The sequence below is a fragment of the Drosophila mojavensis genome, unplaced genomic scaffold, assembly GCF_018153725.1.
Source record: "Drosophila mojavensis isolate 15081-1352.22 unplaced genomic scaffold, ASM1815372v1 contig_49, whole genome shotgun sequence".
Classification (NCBI taxonomy): domain Eukaryota; kingdom Metazoa; phylum Arthropoda; class Insecta; order Diptera; family Drosophilidae; genus Drosophila; species Drosophila mojavensis.
In genome coordinates this window covers 3,992,935-4,015,727 of record NW_025318872.1, presented here as the reverse complement: position 1 = coordinate 4,015,727, position 22,793 = coordinate 3,992,935, and the positions used below count along the sequence as shown (strand labels likewise).

General features: G+C 36.0%; 5 protein-coding genes across 6 annotated transcripts; 3 read left to right on the top strand and 2 right to left on the bottom strand.

The window, feature by feature from the left end:
* The first annotated feature begins 279 nt into the window (after positions 1 to 279).
* LOC6578076 (40S ribosomal protein S21) lies at positions 280 to 927 on the top strand. Of its 2 annotated transcripts, none has more exons than XM_044009161.1 (4): positions 280 to 381; positions 455 to 508; positions 598 to 789; positions 838 to 927. In XM_044009161.1, exons 2-4 carry the CDS (start codon positions 459 to 461, stop codon positions 863 to 865), a joined length of 270 nt encoding a protein of 89 aa, XP_043865096.1. In that variant the 5' UTR covers positions 280 to 381; positions 455 to 458; the 3' UTR covers positions 866 to 927. The 2 variants fall into 2 exon arrangements, with proteins under 2 accessions (XP_043865096.1, XP_002003998.1); XM_002003962.4 differs by having other exon boundaries at positions 282 to 381; positions 856 to 927.
* Positions 928 to 1,519: 592 nt separating this feature from the next.
* LOC6578075 (NHP2-like protein 1 homolog) lies at positions 1,520 to 2,149 on the top strand. The gene is made up of 2 exons (XM_002003961.4): positions 1,520 to 1,631; positions 1,698 to 2,149. The coding sequence occupies exons 1-2, from the start codon at positions 1,629 to 1,631 to the stop codon at positions 2,076 to 2,078; spliced, it is 384 nt and encodes a 127-aa protein (XP_002003997.1). The 5' UTR covers positions 1,520 to 1,628; the 3' UTR covers positions 2,079 to 2,149.
* A 90-nt stretch (positions 2,150 to 2,239) lies between these two features.
* Positions 2,240 to 14,755, top strand: LOC6578073 (protein pelota). Its single transcript, XM_002003959.4, has 5 exons — positions 2,240 to 2,565; positions 2,633 to 3,354; positions 3,412 to 3,604; positions 10,885 to 10,991; positions 14,064 to 14,755. The coding sequence occupies exons 1-5, from the start codon at positions 2,525 to 2,527 to the stop codon at positions 14,183 to 14,185; spliced, it is 1,185 nt and encodes a 394-aa protein (XP_002003995.1). The 5' UTR covers positions 2,240 to 2,524; the 3' UTR covers positions 14,186 to 14,755.
* Positions 5,236 to 9,500, bottom strand: LOC6578074 (mitochondrial distribution and morphology protein 34). The gene is made up of 3 exons (XM_002003960.4): positions 9,305 to 9,500; positions 5,579 to 5,956; positions 5,236 to 5,493 (listed from the first exon to the last, which is right to left on the bottom strand). Exons 2-3 carry the CDS (start codon positions 5,929 to 5,931, stop codon positions 5,421 to 5,423), a joined length of 426 nt encoding a protein of 141 aa, XP_002003996.2. The 5' UTR covers positions 5,932 to 5,956; positions 9,305 to 9,500; the 3' UTR covers positions 5,236 to 5,420.
* A 573-nt stretch (positions 14,756 to 15,328) lies between the features above and the next one.
* LOC6578072 (pescadillo homolog) lies at positions 15,329 to 17,779 on the bottom strand. The gene is made up of 5 exons (XM_002003958.4): positions 17,604 to 17,779; positions 17,256 to 17,489; positions 16,093 to 17,191; positions 15,777 to 16,024; positions 15,329 to 15,713 (listed from the first exon to the last, which is right to left on the bottom strand). The coding sequence occupies exons 1-5, from the start codon at positions 17,619 to 17,621 to the stop codon at positions 15,417 to 15,419; spliced, it is 1,896 nt and encodes a 631-aa protein (XP_002003994.1). The 5' UTR covers positions 17,622 to 17,779; the 3' UTR covers positions 15,329 to 15,416.
* Positions 17,780 to 22,793: the final 5,014 nt, after the last annotated feature.

The following is a 22,793-nucleotide window of genomic DNA, read 5'->3' as shown; positions in this document are numbered from 1 at the left end:
ATTCAGATTTAAAGAAACTACTTTATAATATTAAATTATTGTAGCTAAATCGGTACCGAAGTTTTTACGTATGAAACTAAATAATATTATCGGCAACCTTAATAAAGAACTTAAATACGTAAATACAAACCCATATATACCGTTACTTATATATTGAAAAATTTAGACAAGCAAAAAAAGAAAAACAGTTGTTTCTTTGCAGAAAATAAAATGAAATATTAAAAGTTTAAATTTATTTTTATTAAAAAATTCCTCCCAGAACAATTATGCTGAACTTTTATCGATAGTTTTGCAACCCTGTAGCGCAGCCAACTTCACTCTTTCTCTTTTCAGCCTCCATTGACGAGTGTTGGGTCGCTAATTTGTAAAATATTACAAAATGTACGTCAAATACCATTTATACGAATGAAAACAATTTTAAAATACTAATAAAATGTCTTACTCTCGGTTGCAGCACAATGGAGAACGACGCCGGTGAGAATGTTGATTTATACGTGCCCCGCAAATGGTGAGTATTGAACACGTGTTTCCACGACAAACAGCCCAGCAATTGCAGCCGATATTTTGGCAATTGGATAATTTTTTGTATTGTTACAGCTCGGCATCAAACAGAATCATCCACGCTAAGGATCACGCCTCTGTGCAACTGAGCATTGTTGTTGTGGATCCCGAAACCGGCCGCCAAACCGACGGAACCAAAACTTATGCTATTTGCGGAGAAATCCGTCGCATGGGCGAGTCCGACGATTGCATTGTGCGTCTGGCCAAGAAGGATGGTCTCATTACCAAGTAAGTTTTTGCTGTTTAATACGTCCGTATAGCCAATTCAATAACTAGTTCCTTTTTACCTTGCAGGAACTTCTAAATAAATTGTATACAAGATGAATTGGTAATAAAAAGTGAGAATTCCCTTTGTATTTAACGTAAGATTCCCAAAATTGTGTTTTGTTTTGAGCGGGATGAACACTGACGTGTGTGTTGGCTTGTTTAAATAATTTGGAATTGTGCTTCACATTTACGAATCACAATAAACAACGAATGGATTTTAAGTGAAATCGATTCATATTTGTATTATTGTTAGTGAATTGTTGTTATTGAGGATAAGCCACTGAGGAGCATCGCCAATTATTTATCCTGGATCTGTTTTCTATGATTATCTTATCAGACAATACTCGGTAGCTTGACAAGGTACGATTCCACCTCCCGATTTCCTTATTAGATAAAACGGGAATTTTGGAAATCAATTTTGTTTTATTTTCATTTTAACAATAAGTCAGGTAAGAGGGTATTCGAAGTGGATCGACATCACCATAATAAGTTATCTACATCAATTACTAGTATAATTTTTGGGCCGACGGAAATTTGGAAAACGATATGCAAATGTCTTTTTCGTTTGTATTTGGCGCTTAAGTAAAACGATAACAATGTTATCGCTCAGTGGTGTATATGTAGCGCTGCCACTTGTTCAAAATATCCCACATTTTTCAGTGCTGGAAAGATGCAAAGAATCGCGGCAGCGCACGTGTTTCTATAAACGTTTCATTCTTAATTCTGCCCCTCAGTGAAGCACACAAGCCGAGAGGTTGCATTTGTATTTTTACAAATATACAAAAAGAACATTCAAGAAAATGGTATGTGTGTGAATCTTAATATTAATTAGAACGTGTTTCACTAATGCAAACTTCAATTCTATACAGACCGAAGAGGTGAACCCGAAAGCATTCCCCTTGGCCGATGCCCAGTTGACGGCCAAGATTATGAATTTGTTACAGCAGGCACTCAACTATAATCAGTTGAGGAAGGGAGCTAACGAGGCCACCAAGACACTGAATCGTGGTCTGGCTGATATTGTGGTGCTGGCTGGTGATACAGAGCCAATTGAGATTCTGTTGCATCTACCGCTGCTGTGTGAGGACAAGAATGTGCCGTATGTGTTTGTGCGCTCCAAGCAGGCATTGGGCCGTGCCTGTGGTGTTTCTCGTCCCATTGTGGCCTGCTCTGTGACCACCAACGAGGGCAGTCAGCTGAAATCACAGATTACATCCATACAGCAAGAAATAGAAAGGCTGTTAGTTTAAGTTAAAAGATTATTCTTAAAATGCGTACAAATATATAAACTGTATCAATAAAGGAAACATATTTTTAAAAACGGGTTTTTAATAACAAAAATGGACAAATTTCCATTCGATAGTTGAGCGCATGGTGTACTCTACAACCATTTAGCAACACTGGTCGATCAGCTGTTATAAAATGTCAAAGAGTTCGCCGTGTGGAATTTGGCAATTTTCATTGAAATAATTTGTTGGTCAAGTTTAACGACAAACACACAAATAATAACAATGCCTAACAATTCGGTTTACTTAAGGAAACATTTAATTCAATGCAAGTGACAAAAAGCATACAAAAGCAAAAAACATAAAGCACGCAACGCCAACAACAACAAATATAAGAGGAGCAGCGCACTAATTCAACGTCTGCTGGTAACAGACGGCGGCGGCTCAGTTCAAAAAACACGGATTGCAACATGAAGTTGCTTGGCAAATATGTAGACAAGGGCATGCAGGGGTAAGTGCTGCTGATATTTATATGCGTATATGTAAAGAAAAGCTTGTAATGTCATACCCCAATGCAGTAATGTAACTCTCGTGCCCGAAGAGCCGGAGGACATGTGGCACGCCTACAATCTGATTGCTGAGGGTGATAGCGTCCGTAGCACCACCATACGAAAGGTACAGAATGAAACGGCCACCGGATCATCCACCAGCAGTCGAGTACGCACCACACTGACCATTGCCGTGGAGAGCATCGACTTTGACACGCAGGCCTGTGTGCTGCGTCTGAAGGGTCGCAACATCGAGGAGAATCAGTATGTTAAAATGGGCGCCTATCATACACTCGATCTGGAACTGAATCGCAAATTTGAGTTGCGTAAACCAGAGTGGGATACAATCGCTCTTGAGCGGATTGATATGGCCTGCGATCCCACCCAATCGGCTGATGTTGCGGCGGTTGTTATGCAAGAGGGATTGGCCCATGTCTGCCTCATCACGGCCAGCATGACACTGGTGCGAAGCAAAATCGAAGTGTCCATTCCGCGTAAGCGCAAGGGCAATGTGCAGCAGCACGAAAAGGGCCTGGCCAAGTTCTACGAACAAGTCATGCAGAGTATATTACGCCACGTCAACTTCGAAATAGTCAAGTGTGTACTCATTGCGTCTCCGGGCTTTGTGCGAGACCAGTTCTACGACTATATGTTCCAGCAGGCGGTCAAAATGGACTACAAAGTGCTGTTGGATAATAAAAGCAGATTCATGCTAGTCCATGCATCTTCCGGGTTTAAGCATTCGCTCAAAGGTGCGTAAGTGATCGAACTATTGAAATTTGAATAGGTAGTAATATCTATTTTCACAGAGGCTCTACAGGATCCCGCTGTGATAGCTAAAATGTCTGACACAAAAGCCCTGGGTGAGGTGAAGGCTTTAGAGACGTTCTACATGATGTTACAATGTGAGCCAACCAAGGCTTTCTATGGAAAAAAGCATGTGCTGCGCGCTGCAGAGGCGCAAGCTATTGAAACCTTGCTCATTTCCGACAATCTATTCAGGTGAGTTCAATGAGACGACATTATAATTACAATTCTTATTCGACTCTATATAGTCAATAAAACTTGTCAGGTATATAGGGATTGGCAGTCTGCTTTCTTGTGCACTTAATCTTTGGTAATTCGTTCGCTTTCGTCATCACATATTCGACATCCTGTCCGTTATTTTCCCAAAAAAAAAAAAACACTTTTTTAGATCACATTGTATCCGCTGCTATCCACTGAAGTAAGACGGCTTTACCGAATACAATTCAATTAAGCAATAAGGTCAAGAGCATTATCAGCTGATAAGCCCACAGCGCCAAAACTTTAACTTTAGCCGAATTGCCGCCATGTTCACAGGCAATTTAGTTTATAGCATACATTTTCTTTATTCATTATTATAGGCCATACGATGCACTACAATGACTTTTATAAGCACTTAATGCTTTGAGTTTAAAGGAAGGTTTATGTAATATAAAAGAATATCTTCTTTGGTAAAGCTAAACCTTACTTTAGCGCATAAAGGGGTTTATTCATTTTTTGGTCATTGATCTGATGAACCGTCATAAAACGCCGATTTTTAGCTCTAATGAAGTATACATGAACACACGCTAAAATTACAACAAAACCAATCATAGTATTTGAGCTAGGAACTAGATGAACTCGGTGAATATATTATATACCTCAATATTTATTTTATTTTATTTTATTCATATATTCGTTTTGATGATTGGTAATAGTACTGACATCTGATGAATCATATCAGTTAGAGAATCTATATGACAGCATATATAGTGATCAATAATAATAAACTGATGGTCGGGTATACTTTGATCAAATGTGCTATCTTTTGTGAAGTTTTCAATTAGTTGAGGTCATTTTCGTATTTCGAATCAGATTAATCCTAAATCAAATCATCTTCATCACGTTCATTTGATCGTTTAATCAATGATCTTAAATTTTGTTATCCATTTCCTTCTGGCTTTTATTTAGAAAATATCTTATTTAAATAATGGGAATTCATATTTAATTGTTTTTATCGTGATCATGTTGATTGTGTTCGATTCACCTTATAGCCTGAACCCATTTAACATGGGAGATCATTTAGTTACAACTAAATTATTAATTTGAGCTCTTTGATTCAAAATGTTCTTTAATCAATTTGTATACATTATTGTTAAATGCTAAAGCTAATCAGTGAACTTATATTTTGTAGAGCATATAATTTGTTGTCTCTTCTCGAGCGCTTCCTAATGCTTCAGTTGGCACGCAACTTGTGTGCACAATTTAAGCCATTTAAAGAGAGCACGTCCGAAAACGCTAATTTAATGGGCCACACGCCCCTAGACAGTCGCCTCTTGACTGTGACATGCTCATGATCAAGGTTGGACGCCCGTAGAGTCGTCGCCATTTTTGGCTCTTTAATTTGTGTTCTTTTTTTCGCTTTTGTTTTGTTTACGTTTTGGTTGAATTCGAATTTGTATCTGAAGCTCGTGTAGCTGTAGCTGCGTGTATAAAGCTGTATCTGTTTCTGTGTCTGTATAGACGCATACTCATAGTTGTATCTGTATCTGAACAGTGCCCGTTGCCATAGCCCGTTTACATTTTTAATGAGCCGTTGAAATTCCATTTAAAAGGTAAAACGATTTGCGTGGCATGCAATAAAATGATAAATGTTATTGCATATTTGATTTACTTAGAACTAGCTTAAAGATCTATGCGAAAAATGAGTGTACACAATGTTTAATATTAAATTTAGCACGTTTAATCAGTCCTTAAATTATTGTAGTTCAGCTCTCAAGCTCCACCTCCAATGCGATTCCTTTCTTCAGTGCTATCAGAAGCTATTCAAATCGTAAGTCAGCAACGTTGTTCGTTTTACTTGTGCTATATCTCGACCTTTCTGATTGCTGTTGATAACGAATGAAAGAACAGAGAAGTGATATAATTAAAGAGTGAGACCTTGATAACTTTATAATTTACGATTTGTTTTACCTCGTTCTGTTCCACTGTAGTTGCTGTTGTTGCTTCTGCTGCTGTTGCTCGTTCCACAGATTCTTCTGCCTTTTCTGCTGTGCCAATTTATCATTTGCCTCCCAGTGTTGTTGTTGCCGACTCGTTTCACAGCTCGCCGCCTGTTCACTTAGCAGCCGCTTGTTGTAATCGTCCAGCGTCTCGCGTAACGGCAATAGACGACTCGGACTCCGACCAGGGGTCAGACTGGGACTGTGACGAAAGCAGGGCTCTAGTAGGCGAGGTTGCTTATAGCATTTATCGGAGCACAGCTGCTCTTGCAGCTGCGGATAGCCCAGCTCTGAGATGGTATAGTCGGGTTGCTTCGTGAGCATATTTCTTGTGTATATTCTATAGGAACTGTAATTGAAAGGGAATCATAAAATGTCACTAATAAATTAATGTAAACATAACCAAACATAATTGCCTATTAAATATGGCTATACTTCTGCTGATCTCATTTTATATTGTATGTTTATTGGCTTAGTAGGCTTTATTATTACCCCAACTTACGGCTCTCACTTATCTGTCTATAGGAACCAGAAATTGATTATAAGCAGTAAATTCTTTTCATATCTATCAATTTACAAGTGTGTCTAATTCTAAAATATTAAGTGTTGATTCAACTGTAGTGTTTCTATTACGCATATTATTTTTTTTTTTTATAATTAAATTTTAAATAACAATAACCAAATAAAGCTATATAATCTATGATACTCAAAATATAAATTAATAAAATAAACAAATATTTTAAACAAAATTTGTTTTAAATATTTTATTTATTTTATTTTTTTTTTTAAATTTATATTTTGAGTATCATAAATTATGTTGTTGAGTTTGGTTTTTATTTCCATAAACAATATGCAAATTAAAAAATTTCGTATTTTAATTAATTTATACATATGTACATATATATTTTATATATTTTTAGTATAATAACTTAAAGAATTTTTTTTCTCGATTTTATTTGCATAAAAAACATGCAAATCGTTTTAGTAATGACGTTTCAATTTGCACTTTTTAACGGAATCAACTTAAAATAATAAGATTGTTAAATCTTAAAATAATAATTTAAATTTGTGTATATTTAAATTATATGAATATCTGAGTCTCCTCTAAATTATAATAAATGCTCGTGTGGAAGTGAATGGTTTATAGAATATATTAAAAGTCGATATACTAAAGTCTGGCCTCAAGTTCTCAATATTTCTTGATTCGCTGCTGTCTCCCTTTAGTTGACCCGTCAAGAGCACAAATACAGTTTCTGTTCCAGTTCTAGTTTTTGTTTTTGTTATGTTATTTCTCATTGTTGGGTAGCTCTTGCCACATAGCTCTGCTTTAGCATTTACTTTATTTTCTTATATTTATTTTGTTTGTCTTTCACACGCGTATCAAGTGTGCCAAGCTCCGCTCAATACGCAGCTCAGATCGTATCCGTTTGTTCAAATTCAGCATATACATTTCTATATATGCCTAAATAGGTATATATTTATATATTTATTGCTGCTTGATTGGCAGTGTCGGAAAACTTTGTTTATAGAGCAGTTTCAATTTCCAGATTTACACAGGCCCTGATAGCCATGTGAGTTTAGTTGTACTTCTGTATCTGTATCTTTTCATTGTGCAAGTAACTGTATCTATTTCTGTATCGTGTATCTGAATCTTTACATTGTGTATGCAAGCGTAACTGTATCTGTAGCCGTCTATGATATATTTATGTTGCTGTATTTGTGTACAGTGAACGCTAACAAAAGGGAAGGAAGTTACATCTACTACGAACTCAACTCATCGAATACGGTTTTCCTATGACATTTAAATGCCGCAAGTAGCAGCCGTAGCTGTTCGTTCCGAAGAGATTCTGCTGTATCTATATCTGCATTTGTATCTCCACTTTATTTGCGTGCTGTCTGTTCCATTTCTCTACGTCGCCTGCTAACTTGCGCTAATTATTAGCACGTATGTGGGCGATGTAGGCAACCTCTATATAGATATGCATCTGTATACATATGTATATGTATATATGTGGCTTTAAGCCATCGCCAAGTTTGTAGATCTTAGCTGCTAAACACTTTTTGTTTATTTTGTTTGGGTTCTGGAATTCTATTTCGTATTTATTGTTTGATTGGGCCACTTGGTTTCCACATGCCCCAATATTCTGTACTGTAATACGATCCACTTGCATCAAGTCTTTGACTGCCTGCAGCCACCCCCAGCCACTCTATTTTCATCGTCCGGCTTTTGTCTTCCATTTGCTCTTCTTCTGCTGTTTTATGGTTGTTTTTCGCTTTATCTTACTCATATTTTCTTGTTGCAACCCGTTTTTCTAGTCTCTGGTCTTAGGGCCGTCTTCTGTGCAACACGTTTCATGCCTCTTTTTAGCGGCAGCTGTTGTTGCTGCCTTTTGTTGGCTCTGCATAAATATTGACTCGATATATAATTGTTTATTTTTGTTTTTGGAATTTTATTTTGGGCACGCGCTGCTGGGACATTTTGTAAGTTGGTTTCTGTTTTGGTTGTATCTTTTTATAATTCATTTGCATTTGGAATTGTGCAACAAATGAAAGGTCCCCAGTTTTGAAACACTCTCAGCATATATAGGTCTAATATAATTGAAGTATATTCACAACGGTTGCACTTAGGTTTACAGAGTATCTGCTGTTTGTCAGCTCGAGGCTAACTTTTATGTGCTCCACTCTTTGAATTCATCCGCAGTCGAGTTGTATTCGGGTTAAGTTGACGTGGTGACATAAAAAAAAAGCATTGATTGATCAATGTGAGTTTGAATGACGCTCCATAAAAAGCGAGCGAATTGATTAGAGATAGGTACGAAATATATAGTCCCCGTTTCAAACACGTAAAGTGAGTTTTGATGTGAATTGCTCGATTTAGTAAGTTTTTTTTTTTTTTTTTTTTTGCATTTAACCAAAAGAATTTAAACCAGTTTGTGATTTGCGAAAATGAAAGTCTCCGGTTTGATCGTTTATAGGAAAGTTCCCAAACTTTAATTTCGAAAATTTATTCATTTCTAAACCTTTCCCTTTGAATTCGTTTCTTTCAATGCTTTTCTACCCAGCAAAAACATGATGACGATCAAATAGTCTTTTGGGTGTTTGGTGAAATATTTAACGTGTTTGTGCAATATTTAAAAGTTTGTGGATCTTATTCGCTCTCTTTGTCATAGCTGTAGTCAAGTTCTTGATCTGATTTCGTTGTCATAGAAAGTTCATATTCATTTAGAGACTAAACGACATACGATACAGTTAATTATGCACTTCCAATCCCCCGCGGCGCGTCTTGAGGCCTGCTACATTGGCCTTTTGCTGTCTCTTTCTGCAGTGGCCTCCGCCCGCGGCTGCCCCTTGCACGCTCATGGCTCTTTCACCTACGTTCCGTTAATTCCATTATAACAATTGATTTCATTGTGCAATCATTGTCATGCAGCAACAACAATAGCAACAATGGATTTAATTCACTGCGGCCAACGGATGATGAGTAAAACAGTTACTCAGGTATCTCACAGATACGCCGATCAATTTGTTGCAGCTGCGTGGCCAGCGCTGACTCAAGCCGTGAATTCCGCCAGAGAAAACGCAAAACTTGATTTTTACTTCTTTCTTCTTCATTCATTTTATAGACTTTTGCACTTGACATGGACAAACCACGAAACCAATGACAAACAAATTAACTTTCACTTTGGCCTGTACGCACCTTTTGCTTTCTGTTTGTTGTTGTTGTTGTTATTTTCTTGTGCTTCTCTTAGCACCAATTTCTTCTTTCGTGGCAAACGCGACGCGCTTTTCTTTTGACTCGATGCGGCTCGGTTCTTATTTCCCCCTATTCTTCTTCTCGTTTCGTCCGCCAACGTGCGCGTCGCTAGAAAGCCGCTTCTCAACTAATTCTACACGAACAGACTCACACTCGCTCAAGCTCTCTTCAAATACCCTATAATAAAAGCTCCTAATGGGTATATCGATTTGAGGTATTCTCTTTTCTGTTGTATACATAGACGCATATTTCACTATTATCACTATATTAGTAGTATTATGATAAATATCGATAATTTATTTATTATGTTTGATGTATTTTAATGATCTGTGTTCATAGATTGTGCATATGACTTGTTTATAGGGTATTCACAAGCAATCATCCATATGTCATGTACTCATAGTAAGTCTTTGACTGCTCTCCGGCTGCTACACGTGCTGTGGAACGTATGAATAACATCCACAGACTCGCTGAAAGAGAGAGAGAGAGAGAGATTAGTTAAAGAGCTCGATCGTCACGATACTCTGGTCACACTCTCTCGCGCTCTTGAAACACAATCAAGCCGCTTTTCGTGCCTTCAATAAAAAATGATAATTGATATTTTACCTGTGCTTAATTTTTTTTTTTTTTGCATACCTTCGTTTTTGTTTTTGTTATTTCTCATTTAATGGAAAGGCGCAGTATTTTTTTGCGAATTTTATCTTTGTAGCATTAACATTTGCTAAGGTTTTTGAACCGCATGCCGGCATTTTGAATTAACATTTGTTTCTGGAGTTGTTAATTTGATTTGACTTGACAACTTGCATTTTCATCGCAGCTCGTCCATAGACTATAACTGTAACCTCTGTGTCACACCTGCGATCCCACAAATTCCAGCTAAAGCTCAACGCTATGCATTATGCATAGATATAGATATATATATATATATATATATGTGTATCTGTATATAGATAATTATTATATTTTTGTACACTATGTGTGCACCCAACAAATGAATTTTTCGCTCATGATTAAGCGTTTTGCTTCGCATCGAATTGTGGATGTGCAATATTCACGTACTTCGAATCGAAATAGATATTAATTGCCTGTACACTCAATATGGCAAATGCGGCTTCAGGGTTTCATGTGATACATGCAATACTTCGTGTAGGTATTTTTATATCTCTCTATTTTGCATGTTTCGGATGATAGCACTTGTAACTGATCCTAACAAATAATTGAACATTGTAATTTTGTACTTCTCATGTATTTTGCTTTTCCTTTGTAAAAGTTACTACTGCGCTTATTTTTCTTGTATTTTCCGAGCGATATGGGAATCAAGGGATGTATATAAGTATATAACTTATTACATTAGAATCAGGTTATAACGACTCCGCTTATAGCGCTGTACGGTTATTGCGACGAAAATTCTGGCCCTCAGACAAATTTATATGAGCAAACTTATTTATTGCCTTTGTTGTATATATGTATACTTGAACTATTCTACTCAAATTTAACCTAAAGTCCTTTTCGCCTTTTTTCAGATGCCAAGACGTAAATCTCAGGAAAGAATATGTTAACTTAGTTGAATCAGTGCGCGATGCCGGTGGTGAGGTGAAAATATTCTCCAGTATGCATATATCGGGCGAACGTAAGTATTGCATATGAACTAATGCTAGAAAGCTTTAGGAATGAACATAGAAGTAAAATGCTAAATGATGAAGTTTGATACAGTACAGTGAATACTCTAGATATAATAAATTAGTTATTTTAAATTAGAATTTACATTTATCAATTGAAGTTATTTCTAAATTCTACTTATAAATTATGTATGCATGTATGTACATAAATATTTAAATATGAATATTATTCTCTTATTTATGTTTTAACAAAAAAGCTCTTATTAATTTGGACGTTCATTGTATCTGATTCTGCATTAAGCCAGCTAATGAATTCGCTCGACTATTCTCTAGAGAAGGCAAGCAAAATGTCTATGGCTCATGTTCTTTTGGTCTCGTATAGAAGTTTCAGGGTACAGGCCTCCCCCTGTCTAATGACCTCGTTAAGCATTCTATTTTTACGCGCCGTGCAGTGCATGTGCATATGTTCGCACATAAATACAGATACATATATAGATACATATACATATATGAATATATATATTCAAATTTGTTTTTCTTGAAGGAATCTCCCGCGTTGCAGAATTTAGTTTATATTGGACTTTAGGCCGAGGCTTTTCATCTACCTCTTTTGTTTTCATTTTGCTCGGGGACACTTTCAATTTCATGTTGATTATAAATTTAACTTGATGTTAATTAAAATTGCATTTTACATGTCTTCGAAATATTTTTGGGTCGCTTTAAATAGCAATTTGTTGGCTGCTTGGTAAATGACTCACGTCTTGTCTATTCTTCTTCTTTTTCTTATTTCGTTCTTATCAATTATTTGCGACTTGGCAACATTTTGCCAATTTGTATACCCTGTAGACTGAACAATTGGCGGTATAAGTAGTGGAAAATGTAGAAGAGAAGGCAAATGGAATACGAATGTACTCGTTAAGACAGAGATAGAATGGAACGCATGATGAATGAATTCATAATTAAAAGAGTATACTGAAAAATAACACAAAAGTGAAGTATTTTTTCTTTATATCTATTAATATAATTCTGGAGAGAATTCCATCATTTTTGTAGGTGGCATTAGCTAGATGAGAAAATTGGCAAAATTGATAAGGATTCATAAATACCTTAGTTTCTTTTTTTATTTATCAAAGATAAGATATGCTATAATATAGTGTAATATAATATGCTTATAAGTCAAATTGTATAATTTATAATTATATTTTTGAAGTTATCTTAGGTTCTGTCAACTCTTCAATTTTTAACATTATCTACCAATTCGAATAATGTTGATTATTTAACAGAAATGTTATTTAACAGAACTTGTTTCAAGGCATGTATGAAATGTATTTGAATAGGCCAATGAACAAATATCCAAAATCGAAAACATTTAATATAAATAGAGACGATCCTCTTAATAAACTTTAAAGGAATACTTTAAAAATTATATTATATTATATTATATTATATTATAAAGACGTATATTCTAGCTCATTATATTCGGTTTAAGCGTACTTGGGCGGGTGTTGCTCATAAATGGGTCGACACTGAGTCTAAAATAGAACTAGAATGCTTTGCAGCTATTGTAATACGCATTATAGCTCGATAGAGCTTGTGAAATGATTTTGCATATCTGGTCCGTTTTTCAGCTTCCCACTCGAACATTTCCTCAGCGTTTCATTTAACTCGTTATCGCTGGCACCGCCTCCTCAAGTACTTGTTGCTTCGCTGCCAAGAGAATGCTTTAATCAGCTCGCAATTGCTTTTATATAAATATTGTAGAACAAGTGTAAACAAAAACAAAATCCTCGAGTACTTGATTTGAATTGTGTGCAGATAAAGCAAGTCCACAATTTCCATTATTGAGCAGCAATGAATACGAACTGAAAAGCAACCCGAGCAGAACCTATGCTAAACTCTAGCACGTTGAGCACTTTGCATTGCACATCGATAATAGACGTGCAGGGTATATTTAGTCTAGATTATGTGATTACAGAAGCTGCTTTGTCGACCCCATAAAGTCCAAACCTTTCTTGTTACTAACGATGAGTTAATGTGACCAACTATTTATCTAATTTTTGGATATTATGCCGTGGTGGGTTCCGGTTATATGCTACTCAGATACGTACTGCCATTTACATATTGTAAAATTGTAAATTGTAAGTTGAATATCCATCATGTTGAATGTTAAGTTCAAAAGTGAGTCACTTTTCTAGAAGCGGGCAGCCTTGACTATGTCAGTTGCAACTCCTACGCCCGGTGCATAACCTAAGAGAACATGTTAACTGGTTTGCTTGGACTGAGCACTGGCATTGATTTGGCTTACAGCTTGGCCAAAAGCTGTGGGAAATTCACCTCAACCTAGAATTTCAGCCCAACTTCTTTAGTTAGTTTAAAGTTTAAGCATATGCAGCGGATGTATAAATTGCGCAATTAACATGATTGGGTCCTCAGCTAGTTCATTTCTGGGCTACAATTTCAAAACATGAATTTTTTGTGTTATCTATTGTTTATATTAAAGCTTTTATATATCCGTTTAAGAACTGGTTACTATACTATATGTAGATCAGTTAATGTCAGCCTCCTGCTTTACTTAACTCGAGTTGACCGCAATTGAGTCCCACATGATACAATAATTCGATCCTAATAATGGGAACATATTTTAAGGTCGAATTTGTTATTATTTCTTCTTTAAAACTCACAAATTCTATTTATATGAATAATTTGGTAAATTTGAGTTCAGTTTTTTGAACAACTTTTCCTGTAATCAGAAAGCAAAAACGTCATAAAAGCTAATAACAAGTGCAAATTACAAATTTTTATTAACTTTTAAAAACATATTTAATTTTTTGAATAAATATATAAATACTTACATGTATGTCTAAAATGTGGAGTTTTTTGATTCCCCACATGCTACTCTATTATCTAATTACATACGCATTAGTATTTTCCCATTAAAATCTTTTTATTTATAGTATTTCAGATTCTTTTTCAAATCAAATTTCAGATACTTCTCTGGGATTTCTTTTTAAGATTCTTTCCATTCACATTTCATTTTCGTCAATAGTATTCGTGATTAATTAATATCTTAATTGTCTTTTCAGAACTCTCTCAATTAACGGGCATTGCGGCTATTTTACGTTTTCCCATGCCGGAACTGGAAGATAGCGATGACGATGACGATGAAGACGGGGCAGCGGGCGGCGACAACAGCGATAGCGATTGAGAAATATGTATCCCAAGGATCCTGTAGCATTTTTCTATTTAGACGGTTTATTTTACATACTCGAGAAAAAGGGCGACGAACGCATATTCAAAAGGCAAAAACGAAACATAATAAATATAAATATATATAGCGTAATAGGTACTACTTATGACAGACTTGGACTGTGTCAGGGCATATACAATATACGAGTACTATATATACATATACAAATATTTAGGTTAAACGATGCAAGCGACAAATTGTTAGTTAAAATTAAAAAAAAAAAAGTTAGGTTTTCTATAGCCAAGCAATTACTATGGTTTGGCATCTCTATAATCAACAAAAATCTTAGAAATCTTATAAAAAATTCAAGTAACCCGTGCTCTAGTTCTTTTTTCTATTTATAATGCTTTACCGCTGTTTTTCTTGTTATACTGTATTTAATGATTATACAATATTAGTTTTTATATATTATGCTCATGTGTTCTTTTTATATCCTGCTACATATGTCTTACAATCAATTAATGCAAGATCTTATTGTTCCAAAATTTTGTTTAAGCTTAAAAAATAAACCGATAAACTGTGCAACAATTTTGATTAAATACTATGTTATTAATTTTAGTATTTTAAGTTCAATGTTAGCAAAACATGGTTTTTGCCAACTTAACAGCTGCATTCGCCGTTTGCAGATGACCTTTCCGTTACTTAACATTCTTTTAATTTGTTGTTTGCCTTATGTTGTTTTGGTTTGTGTGCTTCTTGGGTTTATGCAAAGGAATATATAATAATACTCCGATATATTGCATTGACTCCCTTCAATACTTCCATGTTTTCATTATATCATTAGATATTTTCTGAAACGGCATTCCCTGTCGTTTGATCAGATGAGCTGCAACATAAACAATTTTAGATAGATGTTGGTATTTTACTTCAGCTGTGTGAAGGCCTTTTGAGTCTCCTGTTGAATGTTAATTGTGATTCCATATATTTAATAATTTCGTGATATTACTCTAGTCCTTCAAATATCCATATTGCAGATGAACTCGAGATTCATGGATCATTAAATGATTGATCAGACCCCCTAAGCTCAATGGTAAATATTGACAGTCTCGACCCAAAGCTAACTATGCATTTCTATATATTAGTGAGGACGCGACATTTTAATTGCGTTTATATATTGGTTTTTATTGTTGTTGGGCATAGACTAATTCTAAGAAGACACAGGTTGTGGAATAGCGCAAGGCATGGTCTTTCACTTGACGCCCAGTTGCGAGGCTGCAGCAGCAGCAGCGGCGGCTGCTTTCTTTGCCTCCCGCTTGACTAATTTTTTGGCTTCTTTCGTATCGTTATCGATGTTTCGTCGCTTCTTACGCAGCAGCCATTCCTCCTTTTCCTTGCTCTGCTTTTCGCGAATCAGTTTGCGGAACAGATTACGATGACGTGGCTTGACCATGCGTGCCTGCAGACGATGCTCATCAACTTCGGCCTTGTGCAGCTGCCTTTTGTTCACCTTGTGCACCTTGCCCGACTGTACGGACATTTTCTTCTTCTACAAAAAATTAAGAATTTTTATGTATACATATAACATATATTGTATATTCCGTGGGCGGACCTCTTCCTGCAGTCGCTTTGTTTTCTCATCTAGTTCTTCTTCCTCTTCGTCGCTTTCCTGCTCGCCATCGAAATCATCATCAGTGTCCTCTTCATCCTCGTTGACACCGTCTGGACCGCCATACTTTTTGTACTCGGCTGTTTCCTGTTGATAGGCGCGCTGCAGCTGTGCATCTAGCAGCTCCTGATCCACAGTATCATCTTCATTCTGTGCAGCTTCTTCCTCGTCCGACTCATCATCGCTTTGAGCTGTGGAAAGGAAAGAGATAGGGGTTCAAAAAAACAGTGTTCATATTAAGAGTTTCTAGTATACCTACCGTGCGTTTCAATCAGCGAGGGATCATGAAGAGCTTTCTCTTCGGGGGGTACATACGTATCCCGTTTGGCATCGACAAATGGCGATAGATGCGGCGGCAGCTCTTCGCCCAGGAAGTATTTGTTGGTGGGCAGCAGCTGTCGCTGATTCACGCAGTCAAAGACCCACTGGGGCTGAATATAGTCCCTCGATATATACTGGGTACTTAGGCTAGGTCTGTCAACAATCTGATGCGTGATGGTCTCATCACTCTCGTCGTATGTGGACCCTGAGAAGACGGACGAGTCCCAGGAAACTTTGCCTCCAAAGGAGCGTATGATGATGACCAAAGGCTCGCGAGGGACCTCACGATTTATAAAGAACTTTAATCCCTTGAAGAGATTGCGTAGACGGGCTATTTCCTGCGCTTCCTGTTTCATTTTGATAATGCGTTTCGAGTCACCATCCTGTTCTAGCAGCTCCATATCAATATCAGGTTCCTCCTCGTCCTCCTGCACCTTGTCAGTACGCAGCAGCTCAAAGTTCAGAGCAGCAATTCGCTCTGACACAAAGCTCGTCTCATCTTTCAATGTTTCCTCGTTATCTTGAAGCATGCTAGAGGGAAATTGTGGTGGATACGCCAGATTGAGCCCGTGGTACAAGCGGTAGTTCGTAAAGCCCAGCATAATTGTATAGAACTCCACGAATATGGACATGACTTTGAAGTCCACCTCCTGCCTGGATTGCGGCTTAAACGGATAATAGTGCGGCACTATCCAGGTGACCTTTTGGCCCTTGATCTCTGCCTGGAAGTAGTAGCCTTTGATAGATATAAACACCTTGCGCAGCGACTTGGAAGCAATAACATAATGCAAAAATTCGATGGTCAATCGACGGCAAAGATTCGACTGCTCGCGCGGTATTAAGTGCAAGGACGGAAATGTGCTGAACAGAAAGAGTAAAGTGAGACAGTCATCGAGATCCTTGAGTGCATCGATGAATGTCGGATAGCGTTCCTTCACAATGTGATCAAGTTTGATTTCGGGGAACAATGCCAAACGACGCTTCAGATTGCGAAAGTCCTTAATAGCGCGATCCCGACCCGATTTCTTAGCAAAGATCTGTTAAGGTGAGATTGGTAAGATTATTGGTGAAGCTCAATGAATCAAATATCCTACACCATACCTTATAGTCACGCAGCGTCCACACTATGGGCTCGTGCAGCAGGAATCGTATGTCCTTGGTGTGGTACAATATCTTTATCTCTGAGGAGCCTTTCTGTGCACGTCTTCGATGCTTTGGCTCGCGTGGATAAACTCCCTTCAAAATACACAAACGGCGAAAGTCGTTCAGCGACAGCTGCAGCTTGCGCAGTGCTGCGCGCCGGCTTATATATTGTGTGGCCTCACCGGCTTCGTACTGCAAATAAAATCAATTTAAATTGTGGAAAACTCAGAGTCTATGCATATTCCGGTTAAAAAATAACCTCGCAATCGCAACTAATTGCGTCTTTTGGTTAATATGTTAACATACCTTCTTGGGACGCCTCATTGTGAAAGTCTTGCAGTGCAGCAGTTAGATATGTGAAAAAGAATAAATTTTTCTGAACTGCTCTGTTCCGAAATGTTTTATTTTATTAAGAACACGCACCGTAGCCAAAACACACGTTTTTGTGTTGTTGGTCGCGTGGAAAGGAACGATGTGACCGTTCACTAAAAACGGAAAAATCTCAATAGCCGGCATTCACAGGGTACGTGTACACGTGCATGGGCAGCACTGTCGACCAGCTGATGTAATTAAATAGTAACAGCAACAATAAAGACGCGCTTCCATTTAATGGGTAACACTGGCTGCTAGTGCTGCCACACTCATAAAATCACTATTGCAATGCGCCGTGAATTCAAACAACGATATTGTGCTTTTTCGATAACTCATTTTATTGAATCTGTTTTTATTATAGGTAGGTATTGTATTGAGAAAATAACATACAGTCTAAGTTTGTTGTATTATATAATATTTGTTATATATTAGTTAGTTTGAACATTAACTTTATATATTTTTTGTATGTGTGTGTGTTTGTGTATTTTGTTGTTTGTTGCAATATGCAGAATGCCAGATTCAACGATCTTGGTATACGTTAATTCGCGGACCTGCAACATCTTGGCTATGAAACGGTAATTCACATTGCTGCTTCCTGGTATGTGTATGTGTGAGAGTGAGTGTTGTTGTGTAAGTGTTTCTATTAAGCGTTACGATTCAAATGTATCTGAGTGTGATTTTTTGTATATTTCACCTAAATAACTAGTTAACATTGTATCTATTAGCTTCGTTTTGATTTACATAAGTGTCGTTCCCTTTTTCCATCGAAATGCTTGTTTTTTATAAAAGTTTTTACTTTCTGTCATAATTGTGTTACTCGCTTATTTTGCGTGCCAGCCCATGCTCAAGTACACATACATACATACATACATACATACATATATATATGCATATATATATTTCTATATATATCGAAATTGACTATTTATTTGATTTGCTTCTAGTCCATGCGGTATTTGCTTTTAATGATGAGCTCTGATTTGATGTCCGGGAGGGGGAGGAGTGATAGTGATTGTGTTTTGTATAAAATCTAAATGTTTCCATTAAATATATACGTATTTAAATATATTTATATATATATATCCATATACTTCTATAAAGTAAATAACATTCTGTATTATAGGTGTATTGCTGTATTATTTTCAACTTTTTTATTTTAAAGTAAAGCCGAATTTATATGTTCAGCAATTTTAGGGATTCCCGGGTTTTACTTTAACTTTAACTTTCATTTTTAACTTTTTAATTTTATTTTTCTGTTTTCTGTTTTCGCTTTTTGTTCATTTTATTCCAATGGCTTCATCACGTTCCTTTGACTCGTTTACAGCAGCGATCCATAAGATCTGCATTCTGTGGTTTTGTAAGGCTTATATTATACAAATACAACAACAAATCGGGCATACGAAATAACCATATGATTAATGTTGTTACAAACAATACAATAAAAAATAAAAAATTAAAAACTATTTTCGTTTATTGCAAGATTCGTTTTTATATATATGAACTGTAATTTACTAAATATTCTGTTTGTGAGTGTTGAGTGTCTTTGACTGTATGTGTGTTTTTGTGTGCGTATTTGTATGTATTTATATAAATTATTTGTACAATCTTATGTGCTAAAAGCGTATCAGTTATTAAAATTAATTCTCTTACTTTTTGGTTTTTTTTTTAATTTTCCTTTTTATACTTTTTCGTTTATCTGTGGTATTTTCTTAATACTCTCATATATAGATGTATATGTGTGTGTAGGTATGTTGAAATTAACAGTAATTTACTACATTACATGCTCAACGTCTATGCCGTGACCGTTACCAAAAATAAACCACATACATACATGTGTATATATTGACTTAATACGACTACGCACTATATATGTATGTAAAAAATATGTAAAGTAAAAATCGCACAACAATTCAAACTCAACAACACAAAAATCGCTGGTGGGTAAGGAAATATATTTTTGTTATATTATATTATTATTTGGTTTTTGCTGTATTACGCATACGACGGTTACTCTTTCGTTTTCGATAGATATTATCTACAATCGATAATTGCATTGCCTATTAAAAATAATAAACGCATTGTTCTTGTTGTTGTTGTTGTTGTATACTTACAAATTTGAAAACGCTATAAAAAACTTTAAATTAGTCTACCAATATGTTAACTATTACTTTTTGCTGGATTCGCTTATTATTTATCGTTATCGTTTTTGTTATCGTTGTCGTTAGCTGCTTTAATAAAAAAAACAGTTGGGCTCGTGTCGTTTTGTTTTTCCCTCTTTTCATTTACTCTCATCGCAATACCCAAATTTCTCGACTCTATTAAAGCGACGATTCATGGATCATTTTCAACTCTATTTTGTCAGACGGTTTTCATTGATTTCATGCGACACGCGTCCATCCCAATTGCGGAAATTGTTCGAGCGCATGCAAGCGACAATCGTTATCGGTAATCGATTAGACTTGCGCTATGCAGACGACAGCTGAAAAGCTAAGCGCGTACGCATAGTAGACACATTTTATTGTTTCGTGTTCTGGTTCGTTTTTGTATTTTTAGTTTTTCGTTTTTTTTGCTTGTATTATACAACGGACGCAACTTGAAACGATTTTCGATATAAACCCTATATGTATAATATATATATGAAATTAGGAAGGAAAGAAAGTTACGCATACTCTCTGTGGGTACATACATAATTTATATACATATACATATATATATATACATATATATATATACTTATAAAAATGAATATATATATATTGTTATATATTATTTATTGTGTATATGTATATAACTGTGATAATTATATATCCTATTTAAAGCAGAACTGATCATGTGCTTGGGTATTATTAGCAGGTGATTCGATTCAATTCGATGATCTCTGATCTGAGAGCTTTGTAGCGTCCAATAATTGTTCGTGTTTGCTAATTTCATATTTTAGAAACTTTGTACATCGGGTAATACAAATGCCAATTGTTCAAGTGAAAAATAATATTAAAATTTGTTAATACTTACTTTAAGCTGGAACTTAAAAATTTTGGTCAGAGGATAAAATTAGCAGACAGAAGAATTCTACGCATATGAAATTTGCTTTCTTTTTGGTTTTCAGTTTCTTTTTAACTTTAATTTCAAACAATGATTTTTTATTTGTAATTTATATATTTCATAAAGTATATACTGTATTTTATTTTTTAATCTGTAAATTTTTTGTTTTAGTTTTATTATTATTATTTGCTCTGTTTTACGCTTCTGAACAGTTTTACTAATTTTTCAACAATGTTTTGTATTTTTGTTTTGTTTATTTTTTCATTACGCAATTATTCAACTTGTTAAAAATCTATAACCATAACAATTTCTCATACATATATATAAATATATATATAATCTTATATAAGTTGCTTTAAAGCAAGACTTCAACGATTTCCACTTGACAAGTGCGTGTTTATGTGCGTTTCGAGTTAGGATCTGGGAATTGAGAGGGTTTCGAGCTTTGAATGCCTTTTGAACAATTGATGCTAACTACGCTGGTACTGATAATGACTTGGATTACTATCATATAGTGTGTGTGTATATATGCAGCTGTGTCAATTATTTTGATTTCTTTGTTGTCTTTTGTAAATGTTAACAGACGCTGGGCATTTGTACTGCGCTCTATGGATGGGGATCCTTTTTTTTTTTTTTTTTTTTTTTTTTTTAAGAGAAAGTGCCTGGAAAGTATATAGTAGTAGTATATGAACATTCCATGCGAAATGCTAGTTGATTAACAATTTTGTTCGATACATTTTTTTAGGTAAGTTTCTTTTCATTTTTGAATATGCTTTATCATAGTTCTACAAAAGTTTTATTTGTACTCGTTCGTAGTACTTTATAGAGAAAAGTGGGCGCGATATGTTTTGAATGTGTGATAGTGCGTATGTGTATTTGTAAATATGTGTGTGTGTGTGAGTCTGTGGGTATGAGTATGTGCTAAATGTTATGTATTCTAAATAAATAGTTTTTAGCATATATGTATAAATTAAGCTTTTTTGCTGTAGTTGTTAGATGTTAGTGTGCGGTGTTGCACAAAATGAGTAGACTTCAATAATCCCGTGGCGACGACCGACGTTCTTTATTATCAAAAATCAACTAAAGTACAGTGACATAAATTCTTATATCCAAAGCTAGCCCTAAACCCTGATTATGCTGACATTGCATATTTACGCGAGGCATCGCATTACTTCGGGCAACAACATTGTTGCGCGTTGGAGCCACTGCTGCTGTTGTGCAATATCCGCTGGGAACGGCTACATTCATGCTGACGGCGCGTGATCAATCTGAACATTTATGTTTTGCTGGTCGATTGTGTTAACTCCTCCCCCACTTAGATGAATGACGTCCTCGGCTTTCTTGAAACTGTTAATTAATGTTTGAAGATCACGTTGACGTTTGTTCCTCTGATGTCTTTGATAGAGTTTCATCGAAGCGTAGCAGGAGAGTAAAAGGATGGCCACGGTTAGCCCAGATACTATTGGCCTTCTTACTAGCCCTTCCTCTAGTTGAGCAATATCCCGCAGATTTTTTATGCTTATCTTCTGCAGGTATGGCAGGCTTGGTATCTCTTGGTGGTCTGTTATATTTAAGAGCGCAGATACCGCTGGTCCCGGGGATTTCCTCACGTAGTTTTTTTGGTTTTGGTATACGGTGTTGTTTACCTTTATCTTGTCGTCAAAGGTAAGGAGGAACGTCCCTTTTACCATCTGCTCGTTGACTGTAGCTGCTCCGTCGTTGATGATGATTACTCCATCGTCGACTATGGTTAGAGGTTCGAGGTGGCTGGGCCGAGTTGAACAATGTGCGGTGTCACCTGAGTGTAGCTGTTGAGCGCATGTTGTGTAGGGTGACTTCTTGCAGAACGTTATTGTGAGGGCTGTACTACAATTTCCTATTGATATTACATGATTTCCACAGTCAGCTAAATTGTAGTCTTCGGCGAAATTTATTATGATGCCGTTGTGTTGGACAGGGTATACGGTTAATTTTTTACATACTATGCTAGGCTTAGGATATCTTATAATGAAATGTAGAAAATTTTCGCTTAACAAAACTTTAATTTGAGATACTTCCATTAAGTCAGTAATAGTGATATTT